The following is a 26,066-nucleotide window of genomic DNA, read 5'->3' on the forward strand; positions in this document are numbered from 1 at the left end:
GGACTCCTTCAAACTTGCTCACAGGCTCCCAGAAGCCTTTAAATGACAGGCTGAAAACCATTGCTCCAAGCCCAGGAAAGGCAGATGCCGAGGGGTGTGACCAGGTTGCAGTTTGAGAAGTGTGCTGGTGGGAAATCCAGGGCTCCTGATCTGCTGGGGACTGACTGACTGCTTTGGACAGCTTGTTGTCAGCAGGACTGAGCTTGGCAGGGAAGTGCTGAAATCCCGTTTGCCCACTTACACGGGTTCAGTTATTAAACACATCAGAAATCCCCATCTGCTTTGTAAGCCTGTCTGCAGCAACATAACCCAAAGCTCGGCTCTTGCCTTTGCCGTTTGCCTTTGGGTGAGGCTGGAGGGAGCTGGAGCTGTGCAAGCTGTCTTCTTTTTAGGGTAGGGCTCCCCTGTGGGTGCAGGAGGGGTGCAGCCCTCTGCATCGTGCTTGCTGCCTGCCAGGGCTCTTGCTGAAATGGGCTGTTGGTTTGTGTACAGGGGTGTTTGAGCAGCGGATGGAGGAGGAGGTGAAACTTTCCTCGCTGCGAGTTGTCCGGCGTTCTGCAAGGTGCTACGCCTTGTATGCAAATGTCGAATTTTTTTTTTTTGGTGCCTCTAGAGAGGCTTTGACGTTCTGTCTAGAAGCTATTAATTACCTAGACAAGGAAAGCAGAACATACCCAATTAATGGCTCCTACCGCTTAGACCTGTCTCTCTGGCTGATCTGCCATGAACTAATGAGCAGCTCCTTTCGCTGGGCCACCAGTGAGCTTGAACTTCTCATCAGTTTTCCTGGGGAGAAATGAAAGCAGCAGCGATGTGCAGGAACAAATGACTGGAATTCGGTTATTAACCTGGGCTGAAAATTGACTCTATGTGCTAGTAATTACCCGGGGGATGTTAGGAGAAAGGCCTAGTGAAGGGTTCAGAGCTGGTATTTGACAGACGATCACAAGCAATTGAGTTAGCATTACTTAAGTTCCCATCCTGCGTCCGAGGTGCAGCGCTGCGCTGGGTAAGCGTAGTGACTGCAGTGCAAACCTGGAGTAAAACGGGTTAGTTTAAAACAGCTCCAGTCCCAGATGACTTCCTCCTTTAGTGATATTTTATAGCACAGCTGCATAGCATCTCATATATTTTTGAGTACCTTAGTTTACAGGTCATTTAATTTATTTGCAGGCTTTGTTTTCGTTCCCTAGGGTAATTTTGTTCCTTTGCACATGTCTTTCCTATAAAGGCATTAAATTGTGCAGTTTGTCACAATAGTTCAGCTTTTATGCTGGCAGTCGGTGCTCTTCAAAGATCCTTGTGTGAAGTTTAGACTCCTGAATCATTAGAGGATCATGAAAGAAAAGGAATAATTTAGAAGGCGAAGATGTTTTGTCGTCTTTGAAATTGGGAACGTGCGAAAGGAGAAAATGTTTAGCAGTACAATCCACCTCAAAGAACTTATCTTAGGAACTCCAGAAAATGAATTTCCTTTCTTTATTCAGGATGTAAATAATCGAAAATGTCACTCCTGAGCTGAGTAATTTGTTCAACAAAAGGATCTTGAGGAGCTGACTCCCCTCGCTTTCATGAACGTGCCCAAGACATCAGAGGACCTGTCTCTTTAGCAGTAGGAACTGAAGGGTTTGAAAATCAAATGAGCAGCGTGTTCTCGTGCAAAATATATAAATAAATCCCACACGTGCTTTGTAATCTTCCTTGCATTTCCAAAGCCTTGTTTATCTGGATAGGCTGGGGTTTAGGTTAGCTCCTGGGAGCTTTGAACGGGTGTAGCAATGATGCGTTGTTGCAGCGATGGTTGTTAACGTGCTGTTTAATGTACTTGGTAGCGTGGCTGAAACATTCGTATGGTTACTATATCATCATTGCACATTGGCAAGGAATTGAGGGGGTTTTTTTCTTGATTTGAAGTTGCTTATGTGTGTTTATTAAACTGAGATTAGTGTTGTGTAACAGTTACAATATTTAAGCCCATCTTTAACGTAAGAGATGGTGCAGCTGAAGTGGAAAAGATATATAGTGTGTGCAGGGAGGGGGCCAGGGGGTGGTGGGGGGTCTGGGAGTGGGGAGAGGAGGAGTTGTGCCCTGGAACAGGCTGTCTGCCCTTCCCCCAGGGCTAAAACAACCCTAGATCCCGGGTGGATGTGGCAGCACAGGGCGAGTGATTGAGCCTTGAGGCTGCCAGGCGGGGGTTTGGGTAGGACAGGAGGGTTCGGGTTGTGCTGTCACACGGTCTGTTTTGCCCCAGCACATGTGCTTCGTAGTTTTAGCGTGTGCATGTCTGTATCTGGAGCTTTGGTCTGGGCTTCAGTCAGAAAATGGGGCATTTTTGGCATTTTTTCCATCCTTGGGGTTTTACTAATCAATTCTGCTGGCTTGCTCTTGCTGCCCTGCCCTGGTTTTCTTATCTTTGTGCTTTTGGGCTGCCTAATCTGTGCTCTGGCATTTCACCATCACTCCTTGGCTTTCTTTTCCTCCTATAGTCCCCTGCCCTGTTTCCCTTTGCAGTCTTAGTGCCTGGCTAGTTTTGTGTGTGGTGTTTTTTTTTTATTATTATTTTATTTCCTCTCCAGGCATTTTCATTTGTCTTTGCAGACAATCTTCAACAAAAGCCTCGCATGGTCTAATTTGTTTTCTATTTCCAGCCTGGACTTAAAATAACTCCTTTGTTCCATGAATGGCCTGTGTATGGATCCAAATCCTACCTCCCCCTCCCTCTTTTTTTTAAGTGTGAGTTTCTCTTTTCTGTTCCTTGTCAGTATCTTTAATTACTTGAAGGGTCCCTTTTGGGCATTTAGACCTCAGCTGCCCATCAGTAGCTGCGGGTTGTGTGTGGCCGTGTGCGTGCCAGCCCTCGCCGCATCCTGGCGGACCAGCATGGAGATGGGTTTGCAGGGCCCTGGGTGCCCTGGCGTGGGAGCAGCGATGCCGTTGTGTAATGGGAGCAGCTCTGCTATCACATCCCTGCTGAGGAGCTCTCTGTCCAGATGGTCCATGCGTTGTCTGCATGCTTTTGCAGTCTCAATTGCAAAAACCAGGAGATGCTGAAGTTTGGTTGGCTTTTTTTTTAATTGATTAGAATGGGAAAATCCACCAGTGGGAGTAGGGGAACGAAAGGGGAAGAGGCATGTCATGGTAGAATTTGAAAAGCAAAGGCTTAGGCTGGCCGTGCTGATGCTGACTTGAGGCTGGAGCCATGGCCAGGCTGACACTTGGTATGTGGCTCGTGCATTTTAATGAGATGACGTCCCTGCAGCTGGGGAGTGACAGCCGAGTGCTCCTGCAAAGAGAAATGGGTCAGTCCTCTTCATTTAAGCACATATGTGCCCCTCTGGGAGCTGTCACAAGGTCACTTGCAGCCTCTTTGCCGAGGGCTGGGAGGTAGTTAAACCGTGTGAAACCTGTTGCAAGTGCTTGTCTGCCGAGGGGTGTCCGTGGTGGGGCAGGTAGTGCAGATGTCTCATCTGCTCCCGAGCAACTGGATTATGCCACCGAGAGCTGGGATCTGAGCAAGGGCTGTTAGCAGCAGGAGTTGCAGCACAGTTAGCATGTCCTTGCCTCTGCCAGAAGCATCAGGCCAGGGTTGTGTGGCTGCGGGGAGCAGCCTGTCTGGCCAACTTGCCTTTCCAAACACAACTGGGAGTGTGGCTGGCAAAATCCAACCCTCTGACCTTGCTCCTTGCAGCTGCGGTGCCAAGATCTGCACACAAATGCTGGCAAAGGTTATCTTGGGGCAGAGCTAAACATGAGTCCCATGCCCAAAATAGCTTGGAAAGATTGAAAAGGAGAAATACAAGTCACAAATCCTGCTTTGCTGCTTTGGGCAGTGATAGGAACAGGGCAGAGAAGACACCTTTCATCAGGGATCAGAACCGGTTCAGCATGGAGCTGTGCCGTGGTGGGAGAGCTGATGCAGCCTGGAAGTTTCCAGCACAGAGGCAGCAAACCAAGACAAGAGACTTCAGCTCCTGAGCTTCTGCCATCCCCTTGGTGGCCTTCAGGACCGGTTGTACCTTCTGACAAGGGTAACATCCTGCCCTGGGCAGCTTCTGTGGTGGTGCTGCAAGGCCCCTTCTTCCCCCAGATCCGCTGCTGTAATTGCTCGTGCATCCGCACTGTCAGTCAGGCTGGGAGATTCATCTTGTTCAGAAGACATCTGGCTAAGAGATGAGGGAGGAGGGCTGCTGTCAGCGGGTGAGCTGGGGGACAGGGCGAGAGCCGCTTTGGTTGCTTCTGTTGGAGGTGCACCTGAGGGACCGCAGGGTCTGGCCACGATATGCAGGGTGCTGCCAGCCCAGCTTTGCTCTTGTGCTCTAACAAAGCAAGGAAAACACTTTAGGATCACCTGCAGGTACAAGCCTTGACTTCTGGGATTGGAATAACCTCTCCTCCATACCACAGAGCTCAGGATGTGCCTGATCTTTCCTGTTGACCCTGTGCTGCTATTTTAATTTAAAACCTCTGTACCCTGCTGTGATTGAGCGCTACTGTGGATTCCCAGGCTGCAGACGCTGACATTGTCATCTCTGTTATTCTGAATAGAGCCCTGAATTTATGGCAGACGCCTGCTTGCTTATTGAAAGGACTTAATAGATACAGTACATACAAATATTTGTGTATAACGTCAACTGTCTTCCAAGGAAATTTCATGCACATACTGATTAGACAAATCCATTACCATTACATTGTGGTGTGTTTCTTAGGAGTGTGTCTCTACCGTTTTCGTCACATCTTAATTATTTTTGCTTCCACTAGTCCTTTAAAGCAAGTGTGGGTAAATCTCTTAACTGTTTTTCAGATCTGGTTTTGATCTAGAGCTGCAACGTGCTTTGCTGTGCCGCATACCAGCGCGGGGCTTTTGAGCATCATGGGTTGGTTGGTCTCTTGGAGGTGAACGTTTATAGCTTGGTATTAATTAAGCGTTATAAACAAAGCTCTCCTTTTATTTCAGAACACGAGTTGACTGGAGGATCTAGACCTTTCTTGTTTGAAGAGGAAAATTGTCATGTATTTAGCGTTTGAGTAAAGAGGACTTGGTTGTTTTTTTCCAAAAACTTGCATCATTTAGTGTAATTAAACATTAGCTTTGTTGTCAATACTCTTCAATTAAATGTGCCCTGGTGAGTGCTAGCAGCGTTTCACTTACTTGCATTGCCTGTATAGTATGGTGATACTAGTCATTGCCTTTTAATAAGGTCTTTTGCAGTCATTTTGTGGGCTACCTCCTAACGTTTTCTGTAGACTGTCCATGGTCTGTAGACCACAAGCTGAGTAACATTGTGCCGGATTTTATTCTTATTTCAGCATGTCCTTGCTTTAAACAACAACAACAACAAAACCCCAAAAAACTCAACCAGAAAAAAGTTTATTTTGGACTTGAGGAGTGTGTTTTCATTGGGATCTTTAAAACTCTTAGGAGGATGGATGGTCTGGTATTTTCTGTGAGCTGGGAGTGTCTTGTTGTTATCACCTTTCAGACAGATGAACTAAGGCATGGGGTAATTACAGCAGCTCGCCCACGTTTGTTTTGTGTCAGCAGTGAGCAGGCACCTCACCCGGGACTCGGGCAGTGCAGAGCTGATCAGGAAGGTTGGCTTTGACTTTGAAGAGCAACAAGTGTGTCAAATGACATTAACGATGGTTTTTGCAACTCGGGTTAATTGCAAACCCTTGTTGTGGCCCTGTAGGGTTTTTGCACGGCCCTGACTGTATCGCTACCTGCTTTGGCTGCAGGCGCTGGGCTGACGGGCCGGTGCAGAAGCATGCAGCCCCATGCCCCAGTGGTGGTGACTGTGAACCTGTAGATGGTTGCGGGCCATCACGAACTTGTCTGTGCCCATCTGTTGGGCTGGATACGAGTCTACTTGGCCCAGTGCTGTACAGTCCCTTCGCACGGGCTGTGCCTGAGCTGGCAGCCAGGCGGGCAGGCAGAGCTCCCCTGCATGCAGGCGAGCCTGCAGCAACTTGCAGGGGCTTGTAGAGTGCTTTCATGGTGTAAATTAGGGAGAACAGGCAATGGGGAAATGATTTTAGACTGTAAACGGCCTATGAAGAGGAGAAACAGAGGAGCAGGGTGGTGGTGGTGGTGGTTTGCCGTGTGGAGCTGGCAGCGTGGAGGAGGAGGGAGCGTTTGAAGGCTCTAGCAGCAGGACAGGATCCTGGGAGTCTCCCAAAGAGGTGGAAATAAATGGGTGGGGGAGGGCTTTTGCCTCTTCTGCAGGTTGATGTTGTAGCCCTGGTGCTGGGCTTGCTGGTAAACTCCAACTTTCTCCTGTTCTGAATCGGGGACTGTAAATCTCCTCGTACCCAGTGCTCTAATGGCTAACGCAGGTCTGCGGATAAAACGGCCTCTGATGGGGACTCCAACTGGGGGGGAAAATACTTTTCCTGTGAGACAATGTCTGTTCCTCATCAAAATCAGTTGAGAAAAGTAGGAACCGAACAGCTTGATCTTAAAGATTTAAAGAGCCTGGCTGCACTGTTTCTCTTTCCGTTAATCTGTTTCTATTGTTTGTGTTCCTCTCTTGAAAATAACAAGTAAAAGGTTGCGGATGAGGAGGCACCCCAGGGTCTTTTGCTGGGAATAGGTGGCCAAGCACCGTCCCAGCTGCACCCGGCTCTGAAGCAGCACCAGTACATCCCCAGCAAGATGTTACGCTCCCCAGTGGGAGCACCCACAGCCTTGCTGCCAGCTCATCAGGGACCTTCCTCCTCCCTGAAGTGGTGCTGGGCTGGGCATGCTGCAGCAGCCCCTTTCTTCACAGGTGAAGTGTAAAAACAGTGTCTAAAGGGCTGTGGCACCTGTGGAGCTGCCCCGGTGCAGGGCTGACCTCCAGCCCAGCCATGGTGGAGAGCAGCTGGGGCCTTAGACTTGTGCTGAGATTTGCTGGTGACCTGCTGCTCCGTGGTTTGCAAGCATGGGAATGCACGGGCAGTGCTTCGCCTGTTCGCAAGCACAGGAGTTTTACTCTTGGCTTTCTGGGGCTGCTTGTTGAAGTGCAGGTAGTTTGCTGCCCTTGGTAAAGAAAAAAACTTTTGTGGTCTTCCTAGCAAGTGGTTAATACATGGCACGGCTCATGGGCAGTGTGCCTTGAGGCAGGATGGTTTTGTTTGCCCCTGTAATTTCACCCCCTTGTGTGTGTACCCCTCTACTAGAGAGTTAACTACTTTTTTCTGGTTGCACAGACAGAAGCAAAAAAGCTTTTAAACTGTTTAGAGCTTGATGTCTTGTGGCTTTGCGCTTGGGGCTGAGTTTTAAGGCTGAATTTCTGATCTGAAGAGTTTAAAAGAAAAATCAGCCTGTTTCTTTCACTGTAGGCAGGTGCCACAGCACAGTGTGCTTTACCTGCTGGGCTTCCAAGGAAGCAGTTGGCTTGCTGAAAGCTGCCAAGGGCTCTGCGCGCCCCCCCCTCCCCACCCCCCCACCCCCCCCCAGCTTGGAGTAAGTGTGTGTATGCGTGTGTATGTATATATATTTAAATGTGCTAATTAACTCTTAGGTGGCTGCAAGCCAAAATGTCCAAGTTGGAATTCATTAGTAGGAAAGTACCTTAAACTTCTGCAGATCCCAGCGAGCTTTTAGAGCCCTTGAGAACATCGTGCATGTGTCCTTGGCTGCTGCAGGGAGGGTTTGTCCCTGTGGAAGCACATGTGGGCTGCAGGGGAGCTGGGAGGTGGGTGGTGGTGTGTCCCCGGAGGGGAAGCCAGGGGGATTTGAGCCGCGTGCTCCTGGCGTGGCCCCCAGCTTGGAGTAGGAATTGGTGATTAAAATCCTATCCAGTCGGAAGCATAAAGGGGAAGTGGGGTGGTCATACTGGAGGTACAAATACGTGCTGGCTGCCAAGGGTGCCTCTGAATTCCCCTTCGTGCACAGGGGCTTTCTTGCCTTGGGAGCGCATCGCAGCAGGCTCCGTGGGAGGCCGTCCCTGGCCAGGATGAGGGTCAGGCTCTTCCCAGGCCACTGGTGCTTCCCCAGGGTGGCAGGTAACGTGCCCTCAGGCTCGGCAGGGCTGCAGGGCTGGGGGGAATCCCAGCTCCTGTGCAGGGACTGAGCCAAAAGCAGGAGGGGATCTGGCTGTCCCTCCTCTCCCTGTCTTGAGAACCAAACTTCACTGTGTGTTTTCCTGAATGTAACTTGGCAAAATATCTTTTGCCAAAAAGGTCCGTCTGACCCTCGGCTGGAGCATGGCGGTATCTGTCATCCTTAGGCATTAATGGGAACGTGCTGAAAAAAATTACTTTTGTAGAACTTGGTCCTTTTGTAAGGCATGCCTCCTTAGACTGCTCTCCTCTTGCTGTCATTGCCCTGCTTGTCGTGCCAGGGACTGTTGCCTTGGTTTGATTTTATTTCTGGCTAGTGAGCAGTGCGTGGATGCCGGCAAACCAGCAAGGCGGTCCAGTGCCTGCCTGCAGCAGATAGCAAGCGGTTTATCAACATGGGCTGATCTGTGGTCTCACAGGATGAAAAAAAAAATCAGAAAAAGAAAAACTTCCTCTTCCCCCCTGCCTCCCCTTTCCCACCCTCTTTTTGGTTTTGTACACACCAACTGCTGTTTCAGTTGAAATTGCGTTGGCTCGGCTGGCTGTGCTCCCTGTGCAAGAGACCACGGGAGTGTGGGGACAGGCTGTTGGGGAGCCTGTGGTGCCGGAGGCTTTCTGTGCTGCTCATGGTGGGCTGATGAAAGCTGTCGATATTGCCCAAAACCTTGCACAAATCTGCACTTAATGTGTACCTCCGCTGGGGAGGAGTGTGAGTGTGCCCAGCATTGCGTGGGATGGAGAGTGGTCCTGGAGATGGGGAGATGGGGCTCTCCCTGCGCAGGATCTGTCCCAGCAGCATCCCCCAAGCTCAGGCAGCAGTGGGAATTTATGCTTTGTGTAATTAGCCATTAATGTGAGAACAAGAGAGGGACTTTTTACAAGGGTATGTACTGATAGGATAAGGGGGAGTGGTTTTAAACTGAAAGAATAGATTTAGATTAGATATTAGGAAAATTAGGAAGAAACTCTTTACTGCGAGGGTGATGGGACACTGGTACTGGGTGCCCAGAGCAGCTGTGGGTGCCCCATCCCTGGCAGTGCTCAAGGCCAGGCTGGACGGGGCTGGGAGCAACCCGGGCTGGTGGCGGGGAGGTTGGAATGAGATGATCTTTACGGTCCCTTGCAATCCAAATTATTCATGATTCTATGAATAGTTAATGCACCTTAAACTGGCAGCATTTAGATGTTTGTTACTTTTTCATTGAAATCCAGACAAAAACCAGGAGGCTTAAAATCCTCACCAAAGTGAAGTATCTATAAAAATGAGTTGCTTGTAAATATTCTCTTGGGGCTGAGGGGAGTCCTTCCCACTTTGTTGGTTTTGCTGATTTTGTTACAGCTGGGAAAGGAATTGCAAGACATGGTAAAGCAGTGAATGTATGGGTGACAGGGGTGTTTGTGGAGATACCCTCAGGGGCATGGTGTCTGCTCTGGCTCTTGGTCCTGGTCAGAAAGGCTGATCTAGGTGGCATTGGAGGCGTGGGGTGCGCTTTGGTCCTGGGTTTTAGTGTAGCCCCCTGGATGGATGTGACTGCTGGGGAGGTCAGTGCTCGGTTGTCCATCCTGGTGTAAATCAGGGCTTACATCAGGTGGCTGCAAAAACAGCCACAGCTCGGAAAGGAGGGCACTGAGAGAAATGTGTGTGGATGCGTGAGAGCATGGATGGGGAAGGGGATGGGCTGAAGAGTGACCTTGTGCCTTTGGACCTCGTGTTGGAAGTGCTGAAATTCTAGCTTGTGTTTTTGGGAACTATGTCACCCCCCAGAAAGATACCTGTCTTCAAGAGACTTGGAGGCATCGATCAACAGGGCCCAAATAAATTGCCAGTAGTTTGTGGGCCTTGTCCTGCTGGTGCTAGGGGAAGGCTTTCCAGGGCAATTGGGTGGGATGGATTTGGGATAATCTTGTATCAGGACTTCCCTGTGATAGGAATAATTCACAGCAAAAAACTTGGCTGTGGTGTTTGCCAAGCGGAAAGGGGGGCTACTGGAGAACTGGGTGGGGGCGGTCAGGTTTTGGTGATCACCCAGGGCTTTGATGTTGGGTTGTCTTGGGGCCATGGTTGAGTGAATTCTAACCTGTTGCTTTTCTGTTTGCTTCCAGTTGTTGCATGACGTGTAAAGTGCACGCATGATGAAGAGGAGCTCTCAGCTCTCCTAATCCTTTATCAGTGATTCGGAAGCAGTGACCGCTGCACCTGCTCTTTCGACATGTCTGGATCTGCACAGCCCGTGACGCAGAGCTGGCGCACTGCTGAGCCACGCTACCCCCCGCACGCCATGTCCTACCCGGTTCAGATTGCTCGACCACATGCGGTAAGGCAAGAGGCTTTCCTTCGTTAACCGCTCACAGGGTAGGAGCCGCATGGTGTGTCCCCATTGCTGGGGCAGTGGTTCAGCTGCACCGCTCTTGGATGTGGCTGTTACAGAGAAATCAGACTGTTTCCGTGCCTGTGGTACAGGATTTCATAGTTCCTCTCTCAGGGGTTCCTCTTTTCTTTCTCTGTGTGCTGTTTTCAGCTTTTCTCTTGCCTTTCTGTCACTTGCTGTGGTGGTGCTCGTGGGCTCTGGCTTCTCACTTCTGCACACCAAGAGTCCATTTGTCTTCCTGGCAGGAGCATCCATGGTTGGAGGTGGGCAGGATGACTGTCTGCGTGAAGCAGGGGAGCGCGTGGCCTTCAGCCCTCTTTGGCATGGCCTTTCCTTGGTGCTGGGTCACAAGGGAATGAGTATCCCCTCCGGCCCATGGGCTTACTGCTTTCCAGTGAACCTGGTCCTGGCTTCTCACACCCATGGGTTTCCAGGCAGACTGCTGGGGATGAACCTGGTGCTTGCCCTTTGGTCAGGAGACCTGCCTCTCTCTACATGGCGTTCCTGGCTGGTGGTGGCACTCCTGCTCCTGGGGAGTGAGAAGAAAACAGAGCTGCTGATTTTTTCCATTTTGTCCTTCCCTACTTTTTTTCCCCTCTTACCTTTGACCTCTAGTCTTGTCTCCTCTTGGATCAAGGCATGAGCTGGTGGTGATTTTGTTGTTGGCCGTGTTTTTTCTGACTCCACCAGAGCTTGCACAGGTTAATTCGCCTGGATCCAGCCTCCTTTCTGTGCCATGGCACTCACGTCTGTGCTTGCTCATCCTGAATGGTTAAGTGTTTTAAGTTTAAGCCCTTAACAGAAAAAAAACCCCTCTCCTTAGAGGAACAGTTTTAGTCAGCTCAACAAGCTGCTTAAATGAATCTTATTACTTGCTGGAGTGTGGCACAGGCTTGCAAAGGCTGCTCTTTGGAGCCACTTCTGGGTGGGTTACAGCAAGCTGGCCACAGCCAGGAAGGTTTTTGTAACTCAAGTCGAATGGTAAAATTCCTGCTGTGATGATTTTAGGGTTTGACTTGAAAGCCTGGAAACCCATCAGGTGTCAGCGAAGGGGTGAAATTCCCTTGTCTGCCCTCTTTGCGGGGTTTCAGTAGAGCAGCACAGGGAGCAGAGCTGGAGTTTGGAAAGGCTTTGAAATAGAAGCGTTAAGGAGGGCGCAGGACGAGCTTTTGGCTGCATTAGCTGGCTCATCTAGATCGCTCGGGGCCTGCGTGCTTCTGCACAAAGAAGCTTTTCATCCAGGGTATGAGACACGCTGACCTGGTTCGATTTATGGGAGTTTTGCTTCCATCAGTGTCAGCGCATTTGTTTGGGAGGTGAGACAGAACGAGAGCATTTGTCTCAAAAAAAAAAAAAAAAAAAAAAACAAAAAAAAAAAAAACAAAAAAAAAAAAACAACCAGTTCTTTTTTTACCAGGAACCCAAGCAAGAGGAGGATGTGACCAGGTGAGCAAGACCTGCAGTTGTTGCAAAACTGTAATTTAAAAACAAACCAAAGAAACCTCAATACCCAATGTGGAGCTGGATTTTAAAGAGAGTGGAAGGCTCCTAGCCCTGGGATGTTGAGTCCTTGTCTCCTGCAAACCCTGGTTGTTTCCCCTTAATGTTGCAATAGCAGAATGAGTCAAATGGGGTGGTTGTTTGCCAGTCAGATGAAGCTCAGGGTTTCTCCAACCTGCCCTGCTCACTGGCTAGAGTGAACACTGGTTTTATTCTATAGTATTAATGTTGGAAGAAGTTGCTGGCATTTGCTTCTAGAAGCTATTTTTACAGCCGCATGTAATCTTCTGAAGTTATGTGATACCTTTTAGGGTCTGGGTGCAGGAGGGGTCCGAGCTGAGATATTTTTTTTGGATGGGAAGCCGAAAAGGCTCCTCTCAGCAGAAGCGTGCCAGCCCCACGCAAGCTGAACACACCTCGCCTCTCCTTGGGAGGGGGGGCAGAGCCTTTCCTGAGGCATGTCCCTGCGTGATCTGCCCTGCCACGCTCAGCTGTTTGCAAACACGTGTCTCTTGCTCGGTGGCGCCGTGAGCTGGAACCTGGCCATGGCTCTGGGGCTGGAGCTGATCTCTGGTGGGATTGCTTGGGAGAGGAGAGCCCAGTTGCTTTGAAGTTGCTGCACTGTTTAATATTAAAAGTCAGCGGTATTTGCTTGCATGTCTTGGCCAGGTCAGTTTTGTCATGGGGTGTGTTTGCACAGTGAGAGCTTGTTTGGAAGAAAGCAAGAGAGGCCAAAACCAACCCGACACTAGCATGTCTTGTATCTAATTAGATTTTGGTTCTGGTTTGCTGCATTCCAAGACATCCTTTCTTGAGAACTGGGAATTCATCAGTCTGGGGATCCTTATCCCAGCAGTGGAAATGCCCTGGGTGACCTTCTGGGCACGTGCGCAGGGCTGAGCACAGCAGGGCTACAAATGCTATTATATTATAAATAAATAATCACAGTCCAACTGTGACGGTTGCACCCAGGGAAATGCAGTGCAGCAGGAATACTGAGCTCAGAAATGAGCCGTGACATTATTTTAGGCTTGGAGACACTTTATGAAAAGTGATTTAAAAGATTGCAGCTGTTTGATTTCACAGATGAGGCAAGTGGGAGGGGATGTTTTGAAGTGGCAGAAGGCAGTGGAAACAGGCTTGGGCACTTTTCTTCTCCCGTTGTATAAAAGCCAAGGGAATATCCAACAAAATGGGGAAAAAGATGCATTTCGAGTGAATAAACAGAAATATGCTTTGTACATATGGCCACCATCTCCCAGCAGTGTAATCCAGGAGTTACTGCTGAGCTTGGAGCTGGCAGAGAAGATTCGGTATCGGTCGAGTGAGGATGTCCCTTGGCTGGTTTCACTCTTAAGTGCCAGCTTTGGGCAGGGCTGTGAACCCGTAGGTCTGATCCAGACTGAGCTCTGATGGGTGGTGCAGCAAACAGGCTTTTCTGTGGGGTAAGTTGGTCCCCAGTTGTATCAGGGTGTCATCCTCCTCCTCCGTGCTGAGAGACGTCTGGTCCCAGCAGCTGTCGGGGAGGCTGGATGTGAGAATGGTGTGGTATTTTATAATGACCCTAGATTTAATTCCATCTTGCTTAAAAAAAAAAAAAAAAAAAAAAAAAATTAAAAAAAATTGTAAAAAAACTTTGACAAGTCTACATGCATTTGAAGGGAAGAAGGAAGCTTGGTGACAAGGCTCTAGTTTGACTTTCTTCAGGTAAAACTGAAATCCCCAATAATCAGCAGTTTCTTCTTAAGAGCACTAAGTAGTTCTTGGCCAAACTGCAGGGGAAACATTTTTGTTTTCCGTATTCATTAGCTGTAATGTTGGGATGCTTAGTTGACTTCTGTCATGTTCAGCTTGGGAACAGAGGAATTGTTTGAATGCTCCGTGACCTTTAGCTAAAGGTGGAAAAAACACATTACTTACACTCTTACCCTTCTAAAGTGTCCGAAGTTCATGCTCTCTCAAAGGAAACTTTTGCATAAAGGATACTAATTTTCAAGCAACCTGCAAATGTTTTCTGTAAACAGATCAATTTTCCTGTGTAGCGCACGTCCCCCTTTCCTTTTAAAGCCTCTTTGTGATCAATACTCCCTGGGGACAGAAGGGTTCTCCTCTTTTCCTCTTGTGTGGATCCAGTTTCTTGCTGTGCCCTCCTTACCAGTCATCCTTCTGTCAGTGCCCTGACATTTCAGAGCTGCAGGAATGATGCGGCTTCACATGCAGGCTGGGGTTCCTGGGATGGTGGTGTCAGCTGCAGGAGATGCTGGGGGTTGGGGCACACAAGGTGTCCTCGTGCGGCAGCCTCTGTTCCAAAACAGCTTCTCTTTTTGGGGTGCTCTTAGTGTTTTACCTACTAGAGGTGCTAAACAGGTTTGAGGATTGGTAGGGTTGAGGTGTGTGCACATGCATATGAAACTGGTGCTCCATCTTTAGTCCCCATCGGGGAGCACTGTCCCCTCCCTGCAAAGCAAGAGGCACTCAGCATGCCTCCTGCTTGCTGTTTGCCCCCGTTCCCTGCACACTGCTTCAGCTGAGATGGAAAGGTGAGCTTAACACCTCTGCCCCGGCTTTGAGACCTTTGTGCTTTCTTCCATGCCACTTCTGTCTGGGAGCAGCTCTTCAGTTCCTTCATTAAACTCCCCATTTGCAAAACAGCACTTGTGTAGGAGCGTCCCAGCCCAATCGCTCATTTTTTTTTTTTTTTTGGCCCATGATAAATAACTTCCTTGTCTGTCTGAACCAGAGACAAGAGGTTGGTGCAAACTTGTGTTGATTTGGTGTCCTAGCCAAATGGTGGCCTGGGGGGAACTGAGTGCCTTCCCTGCCCGGACTCCGCCTCCCAGCAGTTCGAGCAGGGACAGTTAGACCCAGCATCCCACGGTGGAAGGTGCTGTAAGGAGATGCAAGCCCCTGAGATGGCAGGAGCTAGCTCATCTCTGCAGTGACATGCTCAGCGTGGCAAGGCAACAGCCAGGTAAGCCTGCAGGGAGGCAGTGTATTTTGCATTACAAGCACGAGACGCCTTTGCTGCTGTGTTGGTTTTCCTTGGAGTAGTTATTCACACTTTTATCTGCTGGAAGCAAAATGCCAGTCTGTGTCGGTGCTCCAGGAACTTGCAGAACGGAAGAGTTTACGGTGCCAAATGCTAAAATCCCCCAGGCTGCGAAGAGCCTTCTCCAACCACCTCTGAGCGCAAAGAAAAGCCTCCTGCTACCAGCTGCGCAGCAGAGCAGGGGGCGGTTCGTGCCAGAGATTTGCATCCCGAGTTCTGCCTGCTGGGCTCCAGCTAATGTTTTAAGGAATGACTTGACAATCAGAAACATACCATGGAAATACTGACTCTGCTCAGGTCTGTCACGAGAACTCAGTGCGATCTCTCTTGCGTACCTTTCCAGTGACGGCTTGCATAAGCTCTGAGCAGCTCAGCGGTGGATTTGGGAAAATTGGCTTTGTGCTGTGGGACTGTGAGAGCACGGGAGTGAAGGAACAGGACACCTAATTCCCTGCCTGGGGGGTTTCCCCCATTGTCAGGAAGGAGTTGGCTTACAGCAGTTTGTATTTAAAGCTCATTTTCCTTGGGATACAGCCTTTATCCAAACCAGGTTTTTTTTTCATCAAGCTACTGTAAACTTTTACGGTTGCCCCCTAATCTGCGTTTTGGATGTGATTTGATGCAGAGGGTGATGTTTTGCTTTTGGTTAATCTCAAGATTGTAAATCCACAGGGGAAGAAAGAACTTCTGCTGTGTATGTGGTTTGGCAAAGGTAGAGAGACCCATTAAAGCCACTTCTGGAGACATAAAGTCTTTGCTTGCGCTCCTAGGCTGACTGCTCATGCTGTCCCACCAGCCCCTGGAGACACCTTTTGCAAGACTGGAGGCTTTTGCTGGTTGTTACTGTCACCACATTTATTCAAAATACCAAGCGAGTCAGGTTCTTTGACCTGAAGGATTTGCTGTGGAGGTGTAAGGAAGTGTAGAAGAGAGATGAGTGGGGCATGTGGAAAGACAAAAGGGTCCTACATGGACCTGCAGATAGGTTGTGGGTGCTGCGTGTGATGTGTGGTGGGAGATGGTGGGGGATTACACCACAGGAGAGATGCGATGAGGAGCAAAATCACCTAGTGCTTTTAAGGTGGAAATTTTGGATTTGTTGTGTGAAGAGAGCTGCTTACCCTGCATGGAGCGTTTGTGACCACGAGTGGCTTCAGGAAGCAGAGCACCAGGCATGGGGGATGGAGGAAGGGCAGACAGGTCATTCCCAGCTCAAAGGCGCCTGGATGCGACTGGGACAAAAGTCTTGTGATGGAGAGAGACTCAAAAGCAGCACTGTAATGGGTGTGCTGCTGCTCTGCGGGCGCCTCTGGCTGGCTCCAGCACCCGGCACTGGTCAGATGACTGGGAAGCCACAACAGCTGAGAGCTGCCCCCACCAAGACGTGACGACTTCTCCATGAATGGGATATTCAGACGGGACAGCTAAACGATGCTGACAGCCCTGGTTTGCTGGAGAGACAGGGGAGAGTGCGTCAGGAAGGATGCATTACTGTGCAGCTGGTACAGATGCTAATGGTGCTGGCAGCATATGTGGCCGCAGTGCAGGGATGGCAGCAGAAATCAATGCCTTCCAAGAAGGGGCCACGCGCAGTGTGGTCACCTCCTAAAACAAAAGGCCAAGTCAGCAGCTTCTGAGAGATGGATGGCAATGAGACTGTGTTGGAACAATAAGGGCATTTGTCTTTTCAGCACATGTTGCATTGCCGTAGGCAAGATAAAAATGCATGTATTCAGCCAGGTTTTTATTACTGACCTTATCTTCAACAGTGGAGCTGACTCTGGAGGAGTCGTCGTTTTGTTTTATGTTGGGTTTTTTTTTTCCCCCTCCTTAAACCTGCAGTGAACTCTTCCCAGGGTTTTGAGGAGGAAGTTGGGCAGACAGCGGTGTATTTGTGGACAACCTGTTTTGATCAATAACCACCTCCTTTGCACTCGGAGGTTTTCTGTAGCTCCTCTTCGCTGGGCAGGCTGAGGGTGATGGGCTGATGCCATGCTGGTACCGTCACAGCCCTTGCTGTGCCCAGACCTCACACAGTGACAGCTCTGCTACTGCCCCAGTTCCTCCCAAACCTTCTCCCTTCCTCTTACCTGAATTGGCTTTGGAAAAATTATTTTCTCCAGGCAGAGGCTAAGAAGTGCATTTCTCGGTCTGATGAGCAACTGCTGCGCTGCCAGTGCCAAGGGGTATCCAGGCACCAGAGAGCTTTTCCTTTTATTGCTAAAATAGGTCATGCTTGCTGCTGGCAGAAAGATATTTAAAGCAACTTCTTTTTTTAAAGTTCAGGGTGTGCAGAGCAGGAGGAGGGGGGAGTATATCCTGTCTCTGGCAGAGCACCAGAGTGGTGGCTGTGCCACTTTGGCCACCCCACCTTGCACTGGAGAGCTGGTTTGCAGGTGGCATTGGTTGCTAGCCCAGCCTCCTGCTGCTGGCTAGCATCAAGGGGTCCAAGCAGCAGCTTATTGCACAAATTAATTGCTGGACCGTCTGAGGGCCTTGCAGGTTTCAAGTTGGGATACACTACTGCATGCTCCTGGCGCTGTGGGAAGCTCAACCTGCCGTGTGTCCCAGGGGGACAGCCTGAGACTGGGTGGTCAAGTCTTGGCCACTGTGTTGGGCTACTCTGATTGGTATGTCCCCTCTGACCATCCTCGTTGTATAGGGAAAAGTTCTGGGCATCAGAGGCGCGGGGTGTTCTCTGATTTGGGGAAACACCAGCGGAAAAGCAGGAGGAGAGGGAGGGAGCGTGGGGCTGGTGTGGGTGCTGCTCCAGGCAGTGCTGTCTGCAGCCGCTTTCAGCTCTCCTCTGAGGAAATACCACTGGAAACCAGGACACCCAGGGTGAAGGTGAGGCGTGGGGTGGAGCAAGGTGCCCAGATACTCTAGAGCCGGTGGGACGAGCGGAGCGTGGGATGTGCCAGGGCAGCACCTGTACGGTGCCCAGCCCTGGCTCTGCATGCCACCAGTGCCACAGTTTGGGGGGATCCAGCCCCGCTGCCCTCGCCCATCCATTCCCCAGCAGTTCAAGGGAGTTCTGGAGCAGCACGCGTGCTGCTCACGGACAGTGGGAACGGGCCAGGCAGCCTCTCCTGAAATTAGATAAGGGGCAGCTTATAAATAGTGAAATAAATAGGGATGCTTTGGCATTGTTTTTCACTTGCTGCTTGGACCACGCCATTATTAATCGGCCTCATTTAGGCTAAACGCTTGGGAGTGCTTCAGCAGAAATAGCACGTCGTTAGGAAATAAAAATTATTCGCAATACAATGCTGGGTGAGCTTGTAATGAACAGCCCACAACCTAATCCTTGCTGGAGGTGGCAAGGAGCTGGGATTTGCTCCTTGAGGAGTGTGTGCAGTGCCCTGGCCCGTTTGCCTGCCTGCAAAAGGTGACGAGGACAGTGTGGGACAGCGGCTCGTGGCTGGGTGAGGGCTCGGGTTCCTGGGGAGCTGGGCAGGTGAGGTGCTGCCTGTGCCAGATGCTGCCATCAGAGGTGGCTGCTGGCACCGGTACCACCCTCTGCCGGGAGCCAACTCAGCTGGTGGATTTGGGGACCAACCCTGGCATCACAACTCTCGGTGTCACTGCAAAACAAGAGCTGGTGGTTTGCAAGCGAAGCTGCCTGCACTGAAACTCGGTGGGAAGCTCCTGGTTGCTTTCTTGACTGAAGATGTGGTAAACCACGGGGGAAGGATCTGATGCTTTGGGCTGCTTGAGCTGTGTTGCAGGTGCTCGCCTGGCTGTGCTCTAGGTCTCCACGGGTTTCCTCCAGAGCTGTTTCCCAAGGAAGCCAGGAGCTCTGGGCTTGCACTTGTTTTTCTGCTGGTGGGACGAAGGAAGCAGGAGCAGTTCACCTTTCTGTTGCCATATCAGCTCGAGGCTCCCTTTCTGCAGGCCTCGTGTCTTTGGGATCTTTTCCTCAGAGGCTACCTCTTGCAGCCGTGGGAATACCATCTGGGTGGAGTAGTCGGTAGATGCCTTGTCCATATGGATGTGCTGTGTGCTGGAGCTGGGAGAGCAGGGTCAGAGCTGCTGTTGGCTGTGGCGCAGCGTTATCTGGCTCTGCATGCTGTGGGTCAGTGCCCAGGGGTGCTTCCAGCATCGCTTTCAAACATCTCTTTCTCCCTCCTCGGAGGTCAGGCGTGCCAGACTCAGGCAGCTGCAAGCGGGGGAAGGAGAAATGAAGCACAGCAGCAAGTGCACGCGTTCAAAACAGAAAGTGAGAGATGCAGCAGGGCTGTGCGGCTGTGTGCAGTTATTAGTTTAGCGTGGGGGTTATTCTGAGGTCAAGGGACAGCACAAAAGATGTTGCTGGAGACATTATGGTAGGTAAGGCAGCCAGCTGAAAATTTTTTAAAGAGGGGGGAGAAAAAGCTGCTGCTTTTTTTTTTTTTTTTTTTTTCTTCCCCCCCCCCCCTTTTTTTTTTTTAACTCCCGTGGGGCTGTCTCTGTTTTTGCCGAAGGCTTTTCTGTAATATTGCATTCAGTCTCCTGGCTTTAGACAGTCTGATTAGCATATCTAAATGAGCCTGATAGACTCAGGTTATTTAGGGTCAGAGGATTTACCAGGAAGGGGAGGGAGACAGCGCTCTCAGTGCTCCCGGATCAAACACCACCACAGAAAGACCTTGAGACTGGGAGTGCTTCCACCAGCTCCCCTTCCCTGCATCCCGGGGCAGGGGCTGTGTGGACGTGTCCACCTCCCTCGCTGGCAGCAAAGGATGCTTCTGGCACCTCTGGCTGGACGCAAGTACCTCCGCGGTCTGCTGCATGAAGAAGTGTATTTTAATGAGGCTGCTGTTGGCTCTTTAGCATTTTATTTATTAAAACATTGGCCTTGTGCTGCACTGCTCTGCTGAGTGATTGATGGCACTCCAGGCACTCTCGGTGGCTGTCCATCTTCGGCGATGCTGCTAGTGCTGACTTGGCCCAGCCCAGGGCTTGTGGTATGGGGTCAGGCCCGGCTCTGGAGGCTCGGCTCTTGTCAGGGCAGGTTTCTGGCTGTATTGAGGCAGAAGGCAGCTGCGTTTCAGTCCTTCTCCTTGCAAGACCCTTCCTCAGCAGGCTTTGACTGAAAAGGGTTTGATGAGAGGGAATTGGACCTGTGTGTCCAGGCCAGGGTTCTGCAGCATTCCCGTGGGATGCTGGTGTCTGCCCCGGGTGCCTGTGGCTCCCGCTGCCTGCTGAATTGCAGTGTGTGCCCTGCTGTGGGAATCTGCTGTGAGGAGCTGCAGTTCTGGCGATGGTACCAGTGCCTCTTTGTGCTCCCCATCACCTCCAAAGCAGCAGCACACAGCCCCGCATTGCTGCTACGTGTCCCTTTGCTGCTGGCAGCGTGCAACCCCTTCTCAGTGGGTTGCTTGGAGCTGAAGCAGTGCAACGTGAGGCTGAGGCAGCTCAGCCCCGAAGAGCTTGCTCCCTGATTTGATTTCTTTTGGGTGATGTGCTTGGGAGCTAGCGCAGGTGCATAGTTTGAAACTGAATAATGTAGGTTTTCCTTGTCATTTTTCTAATTAATTTAGCTGGCTTCATCCTAAGCTTTAGACATGTGGCTTGCTGGTTTTGAGGTGTCTCCTTCTTGCATGCAAGGCCAGGGCAGCTCTCCAGCTATATGTATCTGTATCTATAGCCAGTAATACCAGGTGGCTTGTGAAGGACAAAGGCAGCAAGCATTTCTGGGACTGAAAGGTGGCGACGACCGAGCCTCTTTGCTGCACTTGGATGTCGGACCACTCCCAGCGACAGGGATCCAACCCTTTTCTCCTGGCTGGGTGACTTCCATGTTTTGCCCAAGTCTGCTACTGACCTGAGCCCACTGCTGCTCCTTGGCCATTGTGGGTTGGCCAGGCACTGGTGGGGTGAGTGGTTGCAGGAGCAGGAGACACCAGAGCAAGGATGTGCACAGCAGGGTTGCACTGCGGAGCTGCTGGAGGGACAGATGTCTGTGCTGGAGGATGGATCCTCCTGCCAGTGCTCCATGGTAGAGGTATTTTTGGGGAGTGTCTGTGCTGGCTGTGTCTGGGCTGTATCTCTCCTGCTCAAACAAGCTTTCTGACTGCTCACAGGGCTGCTCCTACGGCATTGTGTGGGTTTGCTTCCATCGGGAAGGATGGATGCCCCAGGGAGTGTAACTTTGACTGTGGCAGCTCAGCCTCGGCATCACCGAGCTGGTTCTTGACCCTGCTACAGCCCCAGACAGTGCAGTCCGGGGAGGGGAACCTCTGGCCTGTTACACTGCCCACATGGTTAGAGAGGACACATGTTCTGTTAACTGGGGTTTTATTTTGGACAGCTGCTGTTCTGTCAGGATAAGGCCTTGCCATTGAGACTTCCAAAGTGATTTTGGTTGTTTTGCTTTGGTGGTGTTTTAGAAACATTCTCTGTCCCTCGCCTGAGTGAAGAAGCTTAATTTCTATCAGCAGAAGTGGAAAAGGTGCTCGTCTTCTCTTTGCATATCTTCCTGCACTCTGTAAACACTCCTCCCACCCCCTTGAGTCTGCTGATGTGCCCTGGCCTTTCTACTTCCTTAATTTCTGAATCATAATACTTACTGAATTTATGAAATTCTGCAAAACTTCCACGAAGTAAATCTGTGTGGGAGCACCTGAGCCACAAGGAATAACAGGAAGGTTGGTGTAAAAGGAACACTGTCCTGACCAGAGGCAGCAAGAGAACTGAGAGCCCTGGAGAAGGTGCTTTGACACATCAGCAGGTTTGGGGGGGTGGGAGGAGGGTTTGCAGAGGGCAGGAGATGCTGAGAGAGCAATAGGGAGAGGGAGAGCAAAAAATAGGATTGAACAAAACCCAGCAAAGCAACAGGGAGGAGAAGGAGCAACGTGTAGCTTGGGGCTGTAGAGTTTTTTTACTACTTTTATTTCGGGTGTCTTACAGCTGCCCTTGAGCAGGTGCCAAGGATGCACTAGAAATGTTGGTTTTGGATGGGGACTGAATGCTGTTCGGTGGGGGGGAATTGATGTGGCACACACTGGACGCTGCTCTCCGGTGTCTGCTGGTGTGGGGAAGGTGCAGCGGTGCTGGCAGCGAGGTGCTTCCCAGCACGCGTCTTTAAAACGCGTCTACACAAAACTGAAGCCTCTTCTGAAGGCAGCTCGTAAACCTTTCTGGCGTTTGCGTTTGAAAAACAGTCATAGCTCACAGTGCAATTTACTGTAGTAACTTTCTGAGCAATTAATCCACCTGTGTCCTGCCAGGTCTCCTGTGGTTCCTTTGACAGTTCATCATAGGGCACAGAAATTTTGTCAGTTTTAATCCTCCTCACTAATTTTTGGGTTATGCTTTCTTCTGGTAAAAGCAAACACTGGTGTGAGCAAAGTGGAGCAGGTCACAGAGTGAGCTGGGTGATGTCTGGAAAAGCAGGAGCTGGTTAGTGTTCACCAGCTTTGCCCTCGGTGGGGATGCCGGAGAGGCATGTGTGCCATCCCATCCTGGAGCTAATGGCGCAGCGTAATGAGCTTCCCCATCACTTCAGGCCATGCCAGCAGGCTCTGGGCTCCACTAGCAATGTTCTGGTGGGGTTAGGGGAGGAAAAGACAAAGCTCAGCTGAGTGTGGGCAAGGGGAAAGGAAAAACAGATGGTTCACAGGACGTGCAAGAGCCTTGTTTGGTGGGTGTTTTTTTTTTTTTTTTTTTTCGCTCAAGGGCACAGCCTTTGAGCTTCCCAGACAGGTAATTCTTGTTTATACGCCCACAGAAGGTGATGGTCCTGGTTGTGGGCCTGTTGATGTGTCTTCCCAGACATGGTGTGTTTGTTTTGGAGGTGGATGTCAGGAGCTGCATTGCTCTTCTTTTTTTGTATTTAAAACCATGACAGGCACGAACGTGGGGAAGCTTGTTCTAGGCAGCGGTTCTGCTTTGGCTGGGGCTGTAAGAGCGAATGGGCTCTTTCGCTCCAGATACCGGAGTTTGTCCTGTCTGCAGTTGGACCGGTGGCATTGTCCTGCAGCCCCCCGTGGTGTCCCATGTGGATGGACTCCAAGCTGAAGGAGAAGCAGCATCACAGGGCAGAATCCTCCCTTAACACCTGGATCCACAGCACCAGTGGAGCATCCCTGTGAGGACAAGTGGACACTGTCCCAGTAGTGCTGCCCTCCTGTCGCAAGAACCTGTCTGAAGACAGTCCCTGCCATGGAGGCTGAGGTTGGGAAAGGCCAGGTTGGAGGTGGAGACCGGGAGCTTGGGGCCGGCCGAGGCTTCCTGGTGTTTCCTGAGGTTGGTCAGAATGGGAAAGGAGCGGCACCGTGCTGTCGCCTGGTGCTGGGGAGGAATGAACTCTATTCCAGAAACTGGTGCAGCTTTCTGGGCACAAGGAGAAGCAGTGGCCATCACCACCACCTTTCCCCTGTCTCCACTATTTGGTATTTGGCCTTTGCAGCTTTTGTGCAAGAGAGCCTGAATGTGGGGTCAGGGATCTGCTTTTCTTGGCTGGACTGAGTGCTTACCACTTCTGGTTTTCTTCCTGGCTTTCCAGAAAGCTACTATGCAAACATCTTGTTTTACTCTACAGTGGTCAAAGATTTTGGGCTTTGATATTCCCTTCTGCTCTGCAGCTGGCTGGGGGAGAGCATGGCATCCAGTGCTGGGCTGCCCTGATCACTTACAGCTTGGGAGTGCTCCTCCAGGTGCAGGTTGTTGCTATTTAAGCTCCCAAATTCTTCCTTTGCTTGCCGCATACCTTGCTGGGGCACTTCTCCAGCTTCATAGTGCTGGAGTGTGTTAATCTTCACTGTATCTTATCAAATAATTTCTGTTATACCTGTTAAGGCTGAGAGTCCCTTGCCCACACTCCCAGCTGCATTTATGTGGTATTTTATGTATTGATTTCTTTTTGTATTTTATTTTTACTCTGTAATTTCTTTTTGAGGGACTCAGGGCTGTTTTGTTCCAGTTGAGAACTGTTCAAAATAGACTCCCAGGTGGGATTGGTTCGTCTAATGTAAATATGTCAGGGTTACCAGGGATATTCTGTGGCAGGGCTTTCTATGCCATTGCTGAAGGTCTTAGTTAATTAGATGATTAGTCTTCTGGTCAAGTATCTATCTGCAAATAAAAAATAGCAGTTGAATGTAGCTGCTAAAATACTGTTGCTGGAATCAGTGTGTGGCACAGAGCAGGAGGGCTTCTTATTTAATTAAAATCAGGAACATACTGTACTGTACTCTCCAAGGGTCAGGGAACAAAAGGGACGTACACATAATAAGTAGCAAACTGTCCTTTCAAACCCCTTGAGCTCAGCCCAGGGGAGCTGCGTTTAAAGGGAAACTCTCAAGATAACATTTGTGATTTCGCTGCTTTCTTTTTTTCTTTTCTTTTTTTTCTTTCTCTGTACTGCTGTGTGGATTATTGAAGCTGAAAGTATCCCGTGACTTTTAATTTTCTTCTTACCTGTTCTTCCTCTCGATTTGAAGTTGTCAGCAGGACTGCTTGGATGCCAAAAAATCCCTCCGTGTGTGCTCATCGGCTGGGTTGAGCTTGCTGGGGTCCCATCCCTGGAGCCAGCCTGCCAGCAGCCCCTGCAGAAGGCTGGGGGCATGTTGGACTGAGCCACCATCCCAGGGCGGTGTGGGACTGGGGGTTACTGGGAACCCTTTCAGGGGGCGAAAAGCACTGACCTCTGTGGTCCAGCACCCAGTGCTTCAAAGGAGGGGTATCTATATGGTTTCTTCTGAGTTGTCGGGGTTCAGTGCTTGCTTTAAAGTTACCACCAGCCTAACGAGCTCTTCTCTGTTTCTGCAGGACGTTGCGCTGTTGGAGTACCAGCATCATTCCAGGGATTTCGCTTCCCATCTCCCGCCAGGGTCTATCATGCAGCCACAGCGGCGGAGGCCGTCCCTGCTCTCCGAGTTCCAGCCGGGCAATGAAAGGTACTGGCTGCTGCCTTCCCCCAGCCGTGGGCATCCTGAGCGTGTGGATTTCGCACTGTGGTGTGGGGGGCGGCTGTGCCAGCCCTGGGCGATGTTGATGTTCTGTTGTGCGTTGGTACTGACCGTTGGTACTGACCGTGCTCCCTCTCTGTGCCGGTTTAGCTTTGTTGTGCTAATGCAAGTGGCACCTTTTGCCTTCTGGTTTCTTCCCTTGGACTGTTGTGCGTTTTAAAGACATCTCAAAACCACCAAAGAACAAAAATCCCACCCCCCTCACTTCTGCGGAGCTACGCATTGCTGTGGCTGGTTGCAGCAGCTTTCTTAAATGTGGAAAATAAAGCTGCGTGGCTGGGTTTGGTTGGTGACACCTGAGGCTGGAGGGAGAAGAGCTCATTTCCACTGTGCATCTCCGCTTCCTCTTCTGCTGCTCTTCCTCCCCGCTTTCATTGGGTTTTTTCTCTTTCTGCCTTCCCCTCACAACTGTCTCTGAATTGCTTTTTTTTTCCTGTCTGCTCCCCTCATGGCTCTCCCTGTGTCCCCGCTTTCTCCTGTAGCCTCCTGTGGGAGGCTGGCAGTGGTTTTGGGTGCTGCTTAGGCAAGCGCTGCGTGGCTGGGGATGCTGGAGATGCTGTAACCCCAGGAGCCGATCTGTTCTGAAGGTTGTCACTCTCACTCTCTGTTTTGTCTCAAAATGCTGTGCTCTCACAGTTTCTCTTCTGCATTTGATGCTTAGTGGCTTTGGAAAAAAACTGGCCTGGAAGTGAAATAAGAGCCTTGCAAAAAAAAAAGGATTTATGCAAAGTGTTATTTTTTTTTAATGCTTATTCCTTAGTCAGGCTAAGGATAAAACCAGGGCAGGGTCACAGAGATGAATCCTGTTTCTCTAAAATCATAATTGTTAGGGGGAGAGGAGAAAAACCTCAGGGTGCTGGATGTGTGAGGGCATTAGATGCAGACAGGACCCTCTTTTTCTAGTGGGATGGGTTTGGCTTAGTGCCCAGTAGAAACAAACCCCCAAGAATTTGGAGGCAAAAAGCAGCCTTCAAAGTTAGTTTTGCATTTGTTCTCCTGGATGGTGCTTGTGGCCCTTGCATGTACAGAGGGTAATGCTGCTGCTGCTGACTGGTAATTTCTTGCAGCATATTGAGAAATCAAAGCAAGCCAGGCAGTGCTTTGATTTCTTAGTGCAGACTAACATGGTTAAGTTGGAAGTGGGTGGAATTC

General features: G+C 50.3%; 1 protein-coding gene across 11 annotated transcripts in view; it reads left to right on the forward strand.

Annotated features, from left to right (window-relative positions):
• The window catches only part of NCOR2 (nuclear receptor corepressor 2), a 253,614-nt gene that overhangs the window by 65,682 nt on the left and 161,866 nt on the right, over positions 1-26,066 (forward strand). For 10 of the 11 annotated variants that reach the window (XM_056349627.1, XM_056355454.1, XM_056356291.1 and 7 more), the window contains exons 2-3: positions 10,147-10,358; positions 24,715-24,842. In XM_056349627.1, coding sequence (XP_056205602.1) covers positions 10,254-10,358; positions 24,715-24,842 — 233 coding nt within the window. In that variant the 5' untranslated portion in view covers positions 10,147-10,253. Of the gene's footprint in view, positions 1-10,146; positions 10,359-22,884; positions 23,191-24,714; positions 24,843-26,066 lie in introns of those variants that run through there. The other variant, XM_056354679.1, reaches the window with a different exon arrangement.

This window comes from Falco biarmicus, chromosome 1 (genome assembly GCF_023638135.1).
Source record: "Falco biarmicus isolate bFalBia1 chromosome 1, bFalBia1.pri, whole genome shotgun sequence".
NCBI lineage: Eukaryota > Metazoa > Chordata > Aves > Falconiformes > Falconidae > Falco > Falco biarmicus.